This window comes from Temnothorax curvispinosus, unplaced genomic scaffold, assembly GCF_003070985.1.
Source record: "Temnothorax curvispinosus isolate PA1 unplaced genomic scaffold, ASM307098v1 QBEX01005793.1, whole genome shotgun sequence".
In the NCBI taxonomy this organism is placed as follows: domain Eukaryota; kingdom Metazoa; phylum Arthropoda; class Insecta; order Hymenoptera; family Formicidae; genus Temnothorax; species Temnothorax curvispinosus.
In genome coordinates, this window is record NW_020215573.1 from 1 (window position 1) to 16242 (window position 16242).

The following is a 16242-nucleotide window of genomic DNA, read 5'->3' on the forward strand; positions in this document are numbered from 1 at the left end:
AATGTACATAATTTAGACAGAATATATTGTTATTTGTTACCAAATCTTGTCTCGCTGACTCACCGCCACCGTCCTGATCCCTATTGCGACCCCACGATATCGAACATTTTGGTCCTTCGAGCCGGATACTCAACATCTGGCGCTGCGTGCATGGATTTTGAATCCACTGTTCGACGGTCGCAATAGAGTCAAGGATCGAACAAAAGAGTTAGAGACAAGATGAGTTTGGACGTGGAAAGCCTCCTTCGAAAGCAGCACGAAATTCAGGGCCGCCTTGCGCGTGCATCCGAGAATCTGAGGAAGGCAGGGGCGACTAAGATGACCGCAGGAATCGTGGAAGCGCGACTTTTGGCATTGGAAACAAACTGGAAGAAGTTCGACACGAACCACGAGACGCTGATGAGCGCTCATCGAAAAGCTCTGAGTGATCACGATTACCTCACCTCGGATTTCTACACGACGACGGAGGAAACGTTCCTAGTCCAGAAGGCGGCGTTCCTCGATCTGCTGGCCGGCCTCCGGCCCGCAGCAGAGCAACACGGGAGCGCGGCAACCAGGCCTGCGGCAGGCACGATGCGCAAATCGCTGCCGCGCATTGAGCTGCCGCAATTCTCCGGTGATTACGCCGAATGGCCAGCTTTTCGGGATCTGTTCCACTCCATGGTGGACAAGGACTCACTATTGGAAAACGTGGAAAGGTTCCATTACCTCAAGACTAGCTTGAAAGGAGAAGCAAGCCTGCTCCTCCGCAATTTGCCGACCACGGCCGAAAGCTACACTCGGGCGTGGGAGATTCTCACAGAGCACTACGCAAACAAGCGACTGCTGGTCCGCTCTTGCTTCGCTGCCTTCACTTCACTGCCGAAGATGAAGGGGGAATCAGCGAGCGAGTTGCGGAAAATATTCCATGGAATGCTGCATACCATGGGCTCCCTGGAATCAATCGGACGGCCAGTCACAAGCTGCAGTGACTTGTTCGTCCATCTCATCGTCGAACTTCTCGACACCCGCTCGCGGCGCGAATGGGAAATCGCGGTCAGCGGAACCACGAACCCGCCCTCGATTGACACTCTGAAGGGATTCCTGGAGTGTCGGGTACGCGCCCTGGAAGCTCTCCAACCGGAGAAGACGGGTCAGACCTCGCCTGCCAAAGGAGACTCACGTGGATCGGCACACTCGCACGCCGCATCTCGCCAGTCAAAGAGCCCTGATCATTGTTCATTCTGCCAGAAGGAGCACTTCCTTGCCTTCTGCGAGAAGTTTCGCAGTAAACCGCCCTCTGAAAAAAGGGACTTTGTCGTTCAGCACAAACTGTGCATGAATTGCTTCGGCAAACACGCCGTGGCTGATTGCTCGTCAAAGCGGAGTTGCGCCGCTTGTCAGAAGCGTCACCACAGCAGTATCCACGATGTGTGCGCTAAAACTGCCACGACGATCGCCGGGGCCCCTACTTCTCTCCACGCAGGACAGACCAAGGGCCAGTCGTCTGGAGTATTGCTCGCCACGGCACGAGTATTCGTGGATAACCGATACAATCAACGCATCATGACACGCGCATTGATTGACCCGGGATCGGAGGTTTCGCTCGTAACCGAGGCTTTGGTGCAGCGTCTCCGACTCCCACGCAAGCCAACATCTACGATCATTGTCGGAGTAGGCGGAAAACAGACAGGGATTGCTCGCGGGCGCGTGTCAATCACTTTGTCTTCACGATTCGCAGACTTCACGACGACGATTTCAGCCCTGGTTCTCCCGAGGATTACACGGTACGAGGCACGCGCAGACGCCTCGCGCTCCGATGGGAGCACTTGGAGGGCCTTCCACTCGCAGACCCGGATGGCCAAGCAGATGGAGCCATCGCCCTGCTTCTCGGCGCGGACGTCTACGCTTCCATCATCGACGAAGGAATTCGGAAGGGAGGTGCAGGAACTCCAATCGCACAAAAAACGTCGCTAGGGTGGCTAGTGTCAGGCGCAATTGCCTCCCCACAGGGCAATTCAGCCGAATCCTTGCAGTGCTCGGTCGACGAAGAATTGTCAAGCATGGTACGGAAATTTTGGGAGCAAGAGGAGACGGTGCACTCCCCTCTGCTTCTCACCGACGAAGAACAGGCGTGTGAGGACCACTACGTCCGCACGCACTCACGTCTGCCCGACGGGCGCTACATGGTGCGCCTCCCGTTCAAGAACGCACCGCCAAACCTGTCAGGGACACGACGCATTGCTATGCGCATGCTGCAAAGCATGGAGCGCAAGACGGACAACGATCCGGACTTGCATAAGCTATACTCTGAATTCATGCAAGAGTACGAAGACCTTGGACATATGGCTCGGGTGCTGCCTGCTGCCGACGAGCTCGACGAGACGCAGCGATGCTACCTGCCACACCACGGGGTACTCAAGAAGACGAACGACACCGTCAAGATACGTGTTGTGTTCAACGGATCGGCACGACTAGGCTCCGGTGACTCACTCAACTCGCACCTTCTCACCGGGCCAAATCTATTGCCGACACTAACTGACGTGCTGCTGAGATGGAGACGACATCGCTACGTAATAATAGCTGATATCCAAAAGATGTATCGCCAGATCTCACTGCATCCTAGCGACCGAACATATCAACGGATACTCTGGCGACTGAAAAACTCACCCGAGCTGCTAGAGATGCTACTTACGACAGTCACATACGGACTAGCGAGCTCGCCATTTCAAGCAATCCGAACGATGCGACAACTCGCCAAGGACGAGCGACATGCCTACCCTCGGGCAGCCTCCATTCTGGAGGAGGAGACATACGTCGACGACGTACTCTCCGGAGCGGACACCGAAGACGACGCAAGGGAACTCGTCCACGAACTAACCTCACTGTGCATGGCGGGCGGCTTTCCGCTACGAAAGTGGGCGGCGAACAAAGCCGTGATACTCAAGGACGTGCCAACAGAGCACAGGCAAGTGAAGGACTTTGACCTCTGGGATCAGAACGTCAGTCACGCCACGCTAGGCGTGCAATGGCACCCACAGGATGACACCTTCGGCTTCAAGGTCCGGCCGGTGGAAACCACAAGCATCACGAAGCGAACAGCCCTCTCACACACAGCTCGACTGTTCGATCCACTCGGCTGGTTGGCCCCAGCAATCATCCTAGCTAAAATGCTGATCCAGACTGCCTGGCTGCAACATCTCGATTGGGACGAGCCTCTCCCCCCTCGAGATCAACAGGATTGGCAACAACTTCTACGCGAACTGCCGATGGTCGAAGCAAAGCGGATCCCGAGATGGCTGCACACGGGCAGCTCCAGCTCTCGTCTGGAAATCCATGGCTTTGCAGACGCATCAGAGAGAGCGTATGCAGCGGTCATATACCTGAAGGCGAGCACTGACGGCGGGCGGAGCGTGGTCACTCTCCTCACCGCCAAGAGCAAGGTCGCGCCCGTCAAACGGGTCACCTTGCAACGCCTCGAGCTCAGCGCTGCAGCCATGCTGACTGGGCTAGCGGCGAGAGCGCAGGAAACACTAAAGCTCGTGGTGTCGCAAATCCATTTATACTCGGACTCCGAAGTGACGCTGGCGTGGATTCGGGGGCACCCCTCTCGCTGGACAACATACGTCGCCAACCGGGTGGCGGAGATACAGCAGCTGCTACCGGAGGCAATATGGCATCACGTGCCAAGCCGGGACAACCCCGCGGACTGCGCCTCACGTGGAATGCAGCCCAGTGAGCTGGTGGAGTTCGGACTGTAGTGGCAAGGGCCATCGTGGCTGAAGGAGAACTCATTACCCCCACTACGGACCTCGCCGCGCCTGGCAGAGGACGAGGTTCCCGAGAGGCGAGCACACGTCAACACGATGACCATAAAGCCACCCGAATCAGATGTGCTGCTTCGATTCTCAACGCTGCGACGCCTGCTACGCGTTTCAGCATGGTGCCGACGCTGGTTACGGGCGATCCAAGCCCGACAATTATCTGTTTCAGGCACATCACTGACTCCGCAGGAACTGGAAGGCGCCCTGGGGGCCTGGATACGAGAGGCCCAAGCAGCCTGGTTCTCGGAGGAAATCAAAACCCTCGATCGTGACAAGCAGATTCCGAGGCGGAGCGCATTGCAACGCCTCAGCCCATTTCTCGATCACGACCACGTCCTCAGAGTGGGAGGACGACTGAAGCACGCGATTTTGAGCGACGATGAGTGACATCCGGCCATCCTTCCTCGAGATTCGCGGCTCACAACGCTGATCATTCACGACCAGCATAGACGAACGCTCCATGGAGGCGTTCAGTTAACCCTCGCCTCTTTCCGACAAAGAATCTGGAATCCAGGAGGGAGAGCACGGGACGACTCCACCATGCCAGTAGCCCCTTGCCCGAATCACCGAGGTGCATCCAGGCGAGGACGGGCAAGTGCGAGTGGTGACAGCGCGAACGGCCACCACGACCCTCACCAGACCGGTGGCGAAAATCATCCCGCTTCCACAAACGGGCGACCAACACCAGACAACGTCGTCCTAGGACCAGACGAGGCAGGCGGTATGTTCGAGAAGTCGAACATGTGCCGCGCGCGCCTGACAAATGCGCGCCCGGCCAACACGCGCTTATCAGATTGCGCGGCTCGCCGCGGCGCGTCGCCGGCTCACGTACAATTACTCGCGTTTAAAGTACGTTCGGGTAGCAATTTAAGGCGAAGCCGCGCACAGACCAGCATCGAATCCTACCGCTATACTCGGCGATCTAGCCTTGAGGAAGTGTTGAGAGACTCGTACTTATATCTTTTGTCGCGTCGAGTGAGATTTTATCTCCTCCGCGCAGAAATTCTCGAGCGTCGAGAGACTTCTCCTCTGCTCATTGCACTCCTGTGGAGCCATCGTGGAGACAGTGGCCCCCTCCAAGTCGGACGCCCCTTCCGGGCCCAGCACAGTGGAAGCGGAGGCGCGGAGGGGCCCCACTCCGACCACAACCAGAAGGAAGAGGTGCCGAACCAGGACGCGGAGCCAGAGACGACGGAAGCGCCTCTCCTACCCACCGGTACCGCAGGAGCGGCACACGAAGGAGGCGGAGCCCGCTAAACCGGTGTCGCAGGAGCGGCACCAAGAGCCACCGGCCCTTGTGCAATCTCGTCTAGCCAACCAGCCAGTGCCGCAGGAGCGGCAGCCAACGAGACGAGAGCTAGACAAGGGACAGGCGATACGTCCGTGGAAGCTCATCCCGTTGGAGCTCCCGGAGGTGCGCCGCACCAGGCCTGCCGGAGTGACGCTCCCGAAACGGGATTGCCGCATCTCTCGACCACCGGCCCTCCACTTGATCCGCGTTAAGGAGACGCGAACCACAGCGTGTCAGACGGTGCTCAGGAGAGCTTTCCTGGCTCCTTCATCGCCAGCAGACCCACCGGATCAACCGACGGACAAGCCACCGCGCACCCCGGGCTCTAAAATCGACCTCAATAATAATTCGGTCCCCTCTGAGCCCCTTACGAAGAAGGCCATCCGCCAGATTAACTTTTAAATTGTGCATTAGCACCTATATTTTTTGATTAGGCGCCTACAAGGCGCCGCCTAAGACAACGCAAACATAATGTACATAATTTAGACAGAATATATTGTTATTTGTTACCAAATCTTGTTTCGCTGACTCACCGCCACCGTCCTGATCCCTATTGCGACCCCACGATATCGAACAAATTAGAAGAATAAGGTAGGGGGTGGTTAAAGCCGTAATTTAATTATAAAAAATTGGAAATTTTATGTAATATAATAAAAAGTATTCATGCACATTATGGACATAGTATTACGTTTGTCTTTTGTGTGTTATATATGTTAAAACTTACGGAGTTAAGAGGACCGAGAGTGAAAAATGGTGAGCGAAGAGAGGAGAGAGGAGAACGTAGAGAGTGAAGATCGGTGAAAGGATAGAGCAGGGAATGGATCGAGTGGAGGGCGAAGAGAAGAGAGCGGAGAGAGAAGGATAAGCGATGGATAAGAGAAAGAAGGGATAAAGAGAGGAGGTGAAGAGGAGAAGGAGTAGCAGGAGCAAAGGAAGAAAGGTAGTGGAGGAGAAGGAGAGGAAAACGAGGTGGAGAATTGTGGAGAAAGGAAGGAGGAGAGGGCGAAAGGAAAAAAAGATAGGGTAACGAATAGAAGGACAGGGAATGGAGGTGGGATGAAGAGAGGGAGGACTGGGAGAAAGAGTAAGGCCGGAAAGGGGGCGGAGAAGGATATAGAGAGGGGGAGAGGAAAGGAGAAGAGGCGTGGAAGGGAGGGAGGGAACGAGAGTGTAAGAGGTCGCATACGGCCAGGTCGCGAGGAGGAGTTGGTTCTATTCTTGTAAGAGGTTTGGGTACTTTCCTCACAAAAACGCCTTGACTAAACTCTGCGGGGATAAACAATAAACTCATACAATACATACAACTTACGGTGTTAAGTTGTGCTGGATCAGGACCACCTATAATAAATAATATAGTGACACAAATAAATTGAGTCATCGTATTGTCATTACATAACATTCTTCCTACTGTAACAGTCGCTAAAGATTGTGGGAAAACATCATATGTTTCACGTTCTCGTAGAACTTCCTGAAACATGTAAAACAAAGAATTAAAGTATTAGCTCATACTAGATAACAAACATTTTTAGCGCATTAAATAATAAAAATTATGATTGTCTAATCTTGTATTTTAAACACTACTACTTGCAGTAAAAAAATCACAAATTTCGACAGTTACCTTGAATGTTGGAAGAATGTTAGCAAATTCGTTAACTGCAGGTGATACTTTCATCCAAAAAGAAGTTGGAGCCAGACAAATAGCCATTTTTATTTTTATATTGTATTCTGGTTTTGATGACAGAAGAACGAGTAGCGCAGCACTTCCCATTGAATGACCGATATAGTATAAATCTTTTTGTTTTGTATAATTGAGAATGTAATCGAACATGGCCGGCAGATCTTTTGTTCCAATCTCGTAAAAGCTGAAAAATAAAAATTATGATAATAATATATTTCACAAAACATATTTTTTTGTTCTCCCCCTGCTTAACAGTTGTACGAAATCAATTTACAGTGAGAAAAAGAGTGAAAAATACTGTACAAACTTTAACGTTTACAAAACATCTTATATAAATATAATATCCTTCTTTCATTTTTTTTCATGTATGCTTTACGTCCTCATTGCAATATAATGCACTCTTTTAGAAATTTCTGACTTTATATTCATATCACTTGTGGTAAGTATATATCTATTTAGTACTATTCAGTACAAGTAACGACTACTTTATCATTTTGCTTCATAAATATCTCGTTTTTAAACAGGTCGTTTTTCGGTTTTATATGGACTTTTAAATTTAAGATCTGACGTTCTCTTAAAATAATTTTTATGACAATGTTTTACCTATATTGCCAGAATTTGGGATCGTATGTTGTCATATTCACATGCGATCTGCAGTAATTATTTCCTCTCATATTTCCAATCCATACGTCATATCCTTGATCTGCCAATAAAAATGCTGCAACATAAGATAATAATAAGCTAGTGCACTATTAGTAGAATATACATATAAACTCGACGAAATGCATATCGAAATATATTTATTCTAACATTTATAGTATATTGTGCACCAAGGGGCGAAAGTAGCATTTTTCAGACAAGTGTGAAGTTTAAGGCGAGGGCGGCAAATCACACGAGTCTGAAAAAGCTTTCGACCCGAGGTACACACGATATTTTTCACAACATCTCTTTATGGAAATGTTCGACTTTTGAATGCCTGTAGAGTGTATGCGTTTGATGTTTCATTCATACAGTTTATACGCGCGTGTAGTTAAATAAAACAAAAAAAAGAGAGTAATGTAGGGTCCAGAGACGAAGCCCTGGTGGCCGGGGCCCAGGAGTAAAGCCCTCGGTGGGATCCAGGGGCAAACCCCCTGGTGGGGTCCAACTTAATAAACTGCGCGCCGATTATTTGTCGGACTTGTAGCCCAGTAAAATGACAAAATCTTGAGGAAATAATACTGACTGGACTGAAACTTTGTAAACAGACTTGTTTTAGGGTACTATTCAACATATTAAAAGTCCCCACGTGTAGGCGCTACGTTGCGGGGAGGGGAGGGTTTAAAAGATTCCAAAAATCAGTTTTTTGCAAATAACTCGGAAAATATCGAATTTACAAAAATTTATGTAGATATAAAAATTGTAGCTTACAAAATTCCACACAATTTTGTTTTTTATTCAAGTCTGTGCGATCAAATGAAGCAGAGATAGAATTTTTTTAAACACCAGTAATTTTGCCTCGATTCGAGAGTCTATTTTCGAGATATTAGCGAAAAATGCGCGACGCGCGTACGGGTTTTTGTTGCGTCGCAAAACTACCGGTGTTTAAAAATTTTTATCTCTGCTCCATTTGGTCGTACAGACTTGAATAAAAAACGAAATTGTGCAGAATTTTGTAAGTTACAATTTTTATATCTACATAAATTTTCGTAAAGTTGATATTTTCCGAGTTATTTGCGAAAAACTGATTTTTGGGACCTTTTGGACCCTCCCCTCCCCGCAACGTAGCGTCTACACGTGGGGACTTTTAATATGTTGAATAGTACCCTAAAACAAGCCTGTTTACAAAGTTTCAGCCCAGTCAGTATTATTTCCTCGAGATCGACAAATTTCGAGTCATTTTACTGGGTTATTGAAACAGCTATCGTTGGAATATTAATACCCTTCCCTCCCCGAAATTAAATCTACATGATTTAATTATTTAAAAAACTGTAAAGAAATTATTGCGAAAAATATTAATGTTCCAACGATAGCTGTGTTTCAAGTCCGACAAATAATCGGCGCGCAGTTTATTAAGTTGGAATATATGGGGTATTCCATGCCAACTCAACCAATGATTGTCCCTGACCATTTTTGATTTGGCCGAATTTTTTTTGTTTTTGTACTGAATGTAAGTAGCTTCCATGATTTTTTTTAGATTTTTATCTCTACTCATACTCAAGTTATGGATTTAAAAAAAAGAATGCAGTTTAAAATTTGAAAAATTTCAAATGCCTGTAACTTTAAGAAGAAAAAAGATATTGTAAAAAATAAGGTGGTCTTTCTTTTCGTTTTTCACTGTACTTTTTGAAGAAAATATCGAAAAAATGTTTAATGGGCAATATGACTGTTTTTTTTTTAAGATTTAAGTAAAAAATGTTTGTTTTTCTCAGTGCAACCGTTTTGATTTTTTTCAAAAAAATCTCACAAATTCTAGATTTAATTTCGAAATTTTTAAGACGTATAAGAAAATGGGATTCCAATAACTTCGATTTTTTAAGGGACTTTTTCTTAATTTTTTTCCAAAAATAATTTTTTTTAAATAAGATAGACTCTACCGATGGCTCTCAAAAAATTTAATAAATTTATAGACAGCAATCCTGAAATTTCTATCTATAGGTAAAGAAAAAATTCAAATATTTTCTATTTTTTAATTGCATTTTTACTTATTTTTATTATTAAATTACTTTTTTAAATAGGATATTATAAATTGGGGAACTTTAACGGTTAGCATGTAACAATTAAATCATATAGTTAATGAAAAAAAAAACACGTATATTATATGTCAAAATAGCAATCAGATTTATTTGAAAATAAAATAAATAAATAAAAATCAAAATTGAAGATAAACATAAAATAAATGATAAATATATAAAAAAATTATGCTATATTATATAACGTTTATACTATTTATATATTTTTATTCTTTTAAATTATTTTATGTGATTTTACATCATTACATCAAAAGAATATTTTCACATTTAAATTTCCATTGTTATCAGGTATAACGCAATGAATTTTTTATGTGTCTGGTATAGGTTTAACACGACTTAAAAAATGAAGAATTATTAAAGCACTAAAAACTTTATTTTTCAAATTTTTAATCTGGGAACCTCTATTTAAATTTTGAAAAATGTTTTATGAGTAGAATGTATTACTTTTTTAATACCAGCACAAGGATTCTCTAACTCCTTAACGACAGTTTCGGTATCATTCCACAACTTTTTTACCATATATAATACTTATGCAATAATATTGATATATCATAAAAAATACCATAAAAAATTCATTGCATTATACTTAATAACAATGGAAATTTAAATGTAAAAATATTTTTTCGATGTAATGATGTAAAATCACGTATAATAATTTTAAAAAACAAAAATAAATAATATGGCATAATTTTTTGATATATTTGTTATTTATTTTATGTTTATCTTTAATTTTGATTTTTATTTATTTATTTTATTTTTAAATAAATCTGATTGCTATTTTCACAGATAATATACGTGTTTTTTTCATTAACTATATGATTTAATTGTTACATGCTAACCGTTAAAGTTCCCCAATTTATAATATTCTATTAAAAAAAGTAATTCAATAATAAGAATAAGTAAAAATGCAATTAAAAAATAGAAAATATTTGAATTTCCTCTTCACCTATAGATCGAAATTTCAGGATTGCTGTATATAAATTTATCACATTTTTTGACAGCCATTAGTAGAGTCTATCTTATTTTGAAAAAATTATTTTCGAAAAAAATGAAGAAAAAGTACCTTAAAAATTCGAAGTTATTGGAATCCCATTTTCTTATTATATACGTCTTAAAAATTTTTAAATTAGGTCTAAAATTTGTGAGATTAAAAAAAAAATCAAAACGGTCGCACTGAGAAAAACAAATATTTTTTACTTAAATCCTAAAAAAAAACAGTCATATTGCTCATTCAACATTTTTTTGATATTTTCTTCGAAAAGTACAGTGAAAAACGAAAAAAAAGACCACCTTATTTTTTACAATATCTTTTTTCTTCTTAAAGTTACAGGCATTTGAAATGTTCCAAATTTTAAACTGCATTCTTTTTTTTAAATCCATAACTTAAGTATGAATAGAGATAAAAATCTAAAAAAAATCATGAAGGCTACTTTCATTCAGTACAAAAACAAAAAAATTTTGGCCAAATCAAAAATGGTCGGGGACAATCATTGGTTGAGTTGGCATGGAATGTCCTATATGTATATACATTTTAATTTGTTACTTCTGTAATTATTAATTCTCTATTTGCGCACCACGTACCGCGCTTGACTCGTATCGCCGTCTATTAATTTTTAGAACATAATTAAAGAATATAATTATTACAAAGAATAAGCATTAATTAGTAAATTTAATATTTACACTACAATTTTGGAATTGAAAGATTGAATTATTTCCTCTATTTTGTATTTTAGATGTTGATTTGGATGTATCTTCAGTCATGATACAGCCAGCAAGCGACACAAGTCGACACAAACGTCGTTTTATCTTTCTTTTTTGGCAATGAGTAACAAAGACAAAACGACACTTGCGTCGACTTGTCACTTGCTGGAAAGCTCCCTATTAGCCCAGTAAAATGACTCGAAATTTGTCGATTTGGAGGAAATAATACTGAGTGGGCTAAAACTTTGTAAACAGGCTTGTTTTAGAGTACTATTTAACATATTAAAAGTCCCTATGTGTAGACGCTACGTTGCGGGCAGGGGAAGGTCCAAAAGGTCCAAAAAACCAGTTTTTTGCAAATAACTCGGAAAATATAAACTTTATAGAAATTTATGTAGATATAAAAATTGTAGCTTACAAAATTCCGCACAATTTCGTTTTTTATTCAAGTCTGTACGACCAAATAGAGCAGAAATAGAATTTTTTTAAATACCGGTAGTTTTGTCTCGATTCGAGAGTCCATTTTCGAGATATTAGCGAAAAATGCGCGGACGCGCGTACGCGTTTTCGTTGCGTCGCAAAACTACCGGTGTTTACAAAAATTCTATCTCTGCTCCATTTGGTCGTACAGACTTGAATAAAAAACGAAATTGTGCGGAATTTTGTAAGCTACAATTTTTATATCTACATAAATTTCCGTAAAGTTGATATTTTCCGAGTTATTTGTGAAAAACTGGTTTTTTGGACCTTTTGGACCCTCCCCTGCCCGCAACGTAGCGTCTACACATGGGGACTTTTAATATGTTAAATAGTACCCTAAAACAAGCCTGTTTACAAAGTTTCAGACCACTCAGTATTATTTTCTCCAAATTTTGTCATTTTACTGGGCTATATATGTATATGTTTTAAGATTTGCCCGTGTTCAGAATCTAGCATTTATTCGAATTGAGAGTAAGGACGAGCAGAGCTACCTGGGGTAAACAGAGCCATGAGCAGAGAGAAATCTATAGATAGATTTATTTGTTATCGACCTCCCGTAAGCGCGCTATCTATCGGGCAGCGTTTCTGTTGTTGTCGCGCTGCGAGGCATCTGTCCAATTTAACGCATGCGTCGTGTTTCTTTCTATATTCGTGCGCAACGCTGACGCGCAGGCGTTTCCTGATTTTACCGCGCAAACAACGACGATCTCATCGTCACTTCTTTTCGGACGCTCAACGAGTGAGCATGTTAGTTATTGCTTTGATATTGCGTAGATACGCTACTTTCTATAGTCGTAAAATCCGTAATATTTCGGCTTTTGAGGAAGCAGAGCTGTTATATACAGCTACATCATTATTTGGGAAAGACGAAACCTTGTCTCTGGACTTTCTGACTGCTGAAAAGGAAACGAGGGAATTCCGATAGTAAAAACGAGGGCGGCCATTAATCCCGAGATATATTTTTGGAAGGACGAGGATCCCTTGCGTCGTCTTTGTACTTGATAAGTATACTTCTGATGAGAGAATTCCAGTTATTTTATTCTGGAACAAGCCTAATTGTGGCTAATTGCAAGGTAACCTTATCATTTTATTTGGTAAAACCGTTCTTGGGTTGACATTATATTCAGGCTTTACAAAGCCTAATCCTTGGATATTGGTTACTGAGAATATCGTGAGATTTTCACGATTCCATCTTGTGGCGCGCATAATTAAATTAATACGATCGACAGGCCTTTTCTCGAGAGCTCAGTTCCTTCGTGAACTTTCCAGAAGACGAATAGTATAAAGCTATCCGTGCTTTTATCCGTATAACATATAGCGTGTTCGGCGCGTGACAACGAAATATCTGAAGCGTGAAACATCGCGTGATTTGAGCGTGATATACCGTGTTAAACTAGTACGACATTGCGTATCCTAAGCATAATACATAGTGCGTATTAAACGTAACTAAAGTCAATAGAGATATTATTATCGGATGATACAAATAGTAAATACTGTCGAAATTCTCAGTTCGAGAAACTATATTCCTTTATTAACCGTAATTAGTAATATTCTATTTCTTGCGTGTTTTTCTGTATATATTTTGGTAATAATTTGCGATATTAGTCTATATTCAACTTATACAAGTTTATCCAGGTCAATAATGATTGAAGTACCATACACTATTATAACATATCGAATTCTAAACATGATCTTTCCTTTCAGAAATTATATTCTTATTCGACGTTCTATGCTGAAACATTACTTGAACTTAGTAGTTTGATTGGTAAAAGAAAGATTAAATATCTGATAAAAAGTAACAAAGAAAACCTTCAATCATAAATGACAACAATTCAATATAATCCTTTGCTGCATTGTTCTTGTATGATTTACGTTCTTTGCATATGTTTATGACTGTTTATTATATTGTGCAATAATTTGATTTCGTTTAAATTACTTTGACATTGTCTAATTGAGATAAACATTAATTGCTGCATTCCTGCACAACCGAATGTAATACTTTGATTCTGTTATAAAATGATATAAACATTGTACTTTTATTTTATGAATACTGGTAAGGTTTTTGGCAGTTTTCCTTACCCGTGCAACGAATGTTGGTATTCGATGAGATTCTGCCAAATAAAGTATAATTGATTCATTAAGCAATTAAGGCATCGTTCTTTCCTTCCCTTCAAATAAAAGGTTCGATACTCAATTCCTATACAGCCCGTTACTTTACTTTCCGCCCGATAAAGTAACAACTTTCCTCCCTGGCGTGAAATTGGCCACTTTCGTACCTCTCTACAGGCATGGAAAGTCGAACTTTCCGTGGAGGTGTTGTGAAAAAATTAGTTTTCCTAACGCGAACGTGAAATGGGCCGCTTTTCGCGCTTGTTTTGAGTGAGCAAAACGATCCATTTCGCAATGATGACGTAAGCGTTAAAACATGGAGCCATTTCTCAATTAGTGGAGAAATAAAATTGTAAAACAAGCGTGAAAAGCGGCCTGTTTCACGCTCTTGTTAGAAAAAATAGTATGAACAACTCGTGGGAAGAGTGGTCGAGCCCAAATGAGTGTGATGGTCGCACGAGCGAAGCAAGTGCGACCAACTTCACACTCATTCAGAATCGACCACTTTTTCCACTAGTTGTATAATATACTATTTTCAAAAACATATGTATTTCGTAATTTTTAAAACTTTAATCTTTAATATTTGATTAAGCTTCAAATTTTATTTAATTCTACTTCAAATTGAAGACTAACTAATGGTCCATTATGTCTTTGTAATTTTCTTTGAAATGTAAGAAGAAAAAGCTCTTTATTTTTAGTAGCTTGAAAGATGATAAAATAATATTAAATATTGTTGCCTCGACATTTTTGTACATATAAAAAAAAGATTCAACTAAATTTTAAAATAACATATTTACAAAAAACATCAGCATTGGTAATTTTCAAAATTTTATAAGATTTGAAGGTAAAATATTTTTCACAACACCTCCACGGAAAGTTCGACTTTCCATGCCTGTAAAATGATCACTTTCCGCCCTAGGAAGGAAAGTGGTTACTTTCCGCCTGCTATGCCGTCCTGGTGTGAAATGGCCACTCTTGCCTTTCTCTAGCCATGGAAGTCAAACTTTCCGTAAAGATATTGTGAAAAATATTGTGTGCACCTCAGGACAAAAGCTTTTTCAGAAAAACGCTACTTTCGCCTCTTGGTGCAAAATATATATACTATTTCACAAAAACATTATACTCGTATAATGCAATTTTAACAATGCTTTGAATTGATTCGCACGTTACGTTAACAACTAAATATCATCAGTAAATACATGCCGAGGTCTTTGCCAGGACCGTACAGTACCCAGCAATCAGATGAAGCCAAAAGACCGTGTTGCACAAATACAATTTCCTTCTTTTTTTTGCTATCCAACAACAATGGACTTCCAGGTATCCTGTGTATTTTTAAATTGTAACCATCCTCCGTTGTGACGCTATGCTCTTCAGCGGGATAATCATATCGTTCTACCAGGCCAATCTGTTAAAGAATAGCATGATGTTTAACATCCACAAGGTTGTTTCATTTCTATTTCGATTTTGATGTATTCTAAATTCAAAAAATATTTACACAATATTATTTATTACAAAATACCTACATGTAAATGTAAATTCAGGACTTAAATTGAAAACAATTTTTACTCACAAAATCCAATACTTTTCCACTGTTTATTTTTTCGGCTGGATCCATTCTTCTTACTCTCATTAAACCAGAGTCCTTAGAAAAGAAAAAATTTAGGAAGTCGGTTTGTAGAAACGATGATATGGTCTGCAATCTTCCTTTGGAGAACGTCAGAATAATTAAAAATGCAACCAACATGAATTTTATACCTGATGTCATCATATCAACTTATTATTGTATAGTAGATTGTAAAAAAAGTTTTAACTGTTGGCAATGTCACTTAAAACACTTTTCGAGAGGCAACTTGTTCCTGCAATGCGACCTGCAATGAGAAACAAACGCGATGAGTGCAGAATCGACAATAATTTAAAAATTTTAACAGAGTTTCAATTTTCTATTAAAAAATTCCTACAAACAAACTTTGAAGAATAACGGATTTGAAGATAATAATCAAAATGCATATGCACAAACACATTTAATTAATGTTTAATGTGATTAAATAAATAAAATATGAGAGTTAAAGATTTAATATGAAGAATAGGGCAAGGAAAACCGTAACAGGATGTTTGGGTTAAATTATATTTTTAATAGACAAATATTATTCTAACAATATTATTCCATAGTAATATTTGTATATTAAAAATATAATTCAACACGCCGCAAACATCCTGTTTTTCCAGCTTTTTTGCCCTATTCTTCATACTGAATTTTAATCATCAGAGCCATCATATATATATATATATACAGGGTGTTCGATATAAAAGTAACCACCCGAATAGGGAAGGTAGATTGGGTCAAACTGAAAAGAAAAGTCTCGTACCATTTTGCAAAATTCGCAATAGTTAACGAGTTATTAAATAAAACGTCTGAGCGTATGAGCGCACAAGGAGCGATAGAGGCGG

The 16242-nt window shown here is 41.2% G+C and overlaps 2 protein-coding genes across 2 annotated transcripts; one reads left to right on the forward strand and one right to left on the reverse strand.

Moving 5' to 3' along the window:
- Positions 1-2042: 2042 nt before the first annotated feature.
- Positions 2043-3740, forward strand: LOC112455074. Its single transcript, XM_025016773.1, has one exon. It carries the CDS (start codon positions 2043-2045, stop codon positions 3738-3740), a length of 1698 nt encoding a protein of 565 aa, XP_024872541.1.
- Positions 3741-5675: 1935 nt separating this feature from the next.
- On the reverse strand, positions 5676-15666 carry LOC112455075 (gastric triacylglycerol lipase-like). The gene is made up of 5 exons (XM_025016774.1): positions 15365-15666; positions 14998-15199; positions 7376-7490; positions 6713-6956; positions 5676-6562 (listed from the first exon to the last, which is right to left on the reverse strand). The coding sequence occupies exons 1-5, from the start codon at positions 15560-15562 to the stop codon at positions 5765-5767; spliced, it is 1557 nt and encodes a 518-aa protein (XP_024872542.1). The 5' UTR covers positions 15563-15666; the 3' UTR covers positions 5676-5764.
- Between the last annotated feature and the right edge of the window lie 576 nt (positions 15667-16242).

Coding starts and splice junctions, on each gene's coding strand:
- LOC112455074 (XM_025016773.1), top strand. CDS start 2,043: ATGGTACGGAAATTTTGGGAGCAAGAGGAGACGGTGCACTCCCCTCTG.
- LOC112455075 (XM_025016774.1), bottom strand. CDS start 15,562: ATGATGACATCAGGTATAAAATTCATGTTGGTTGCATTTTTAATTATT. Junction 15,200..15,364: donor GTGGAAAAGTATTGGATTTT/GTGAGTAAAAAT, acceptor ATTCTTTAACAG/ATTGGCCTGGTAGAACGATA. Junction 6,957..7,375: donor CCCAAATTCTGGCAATATAG/GTAAAACATTGT, acceptor TTTATTTTTCAG/CTTTTACGAGATTGGAACAA.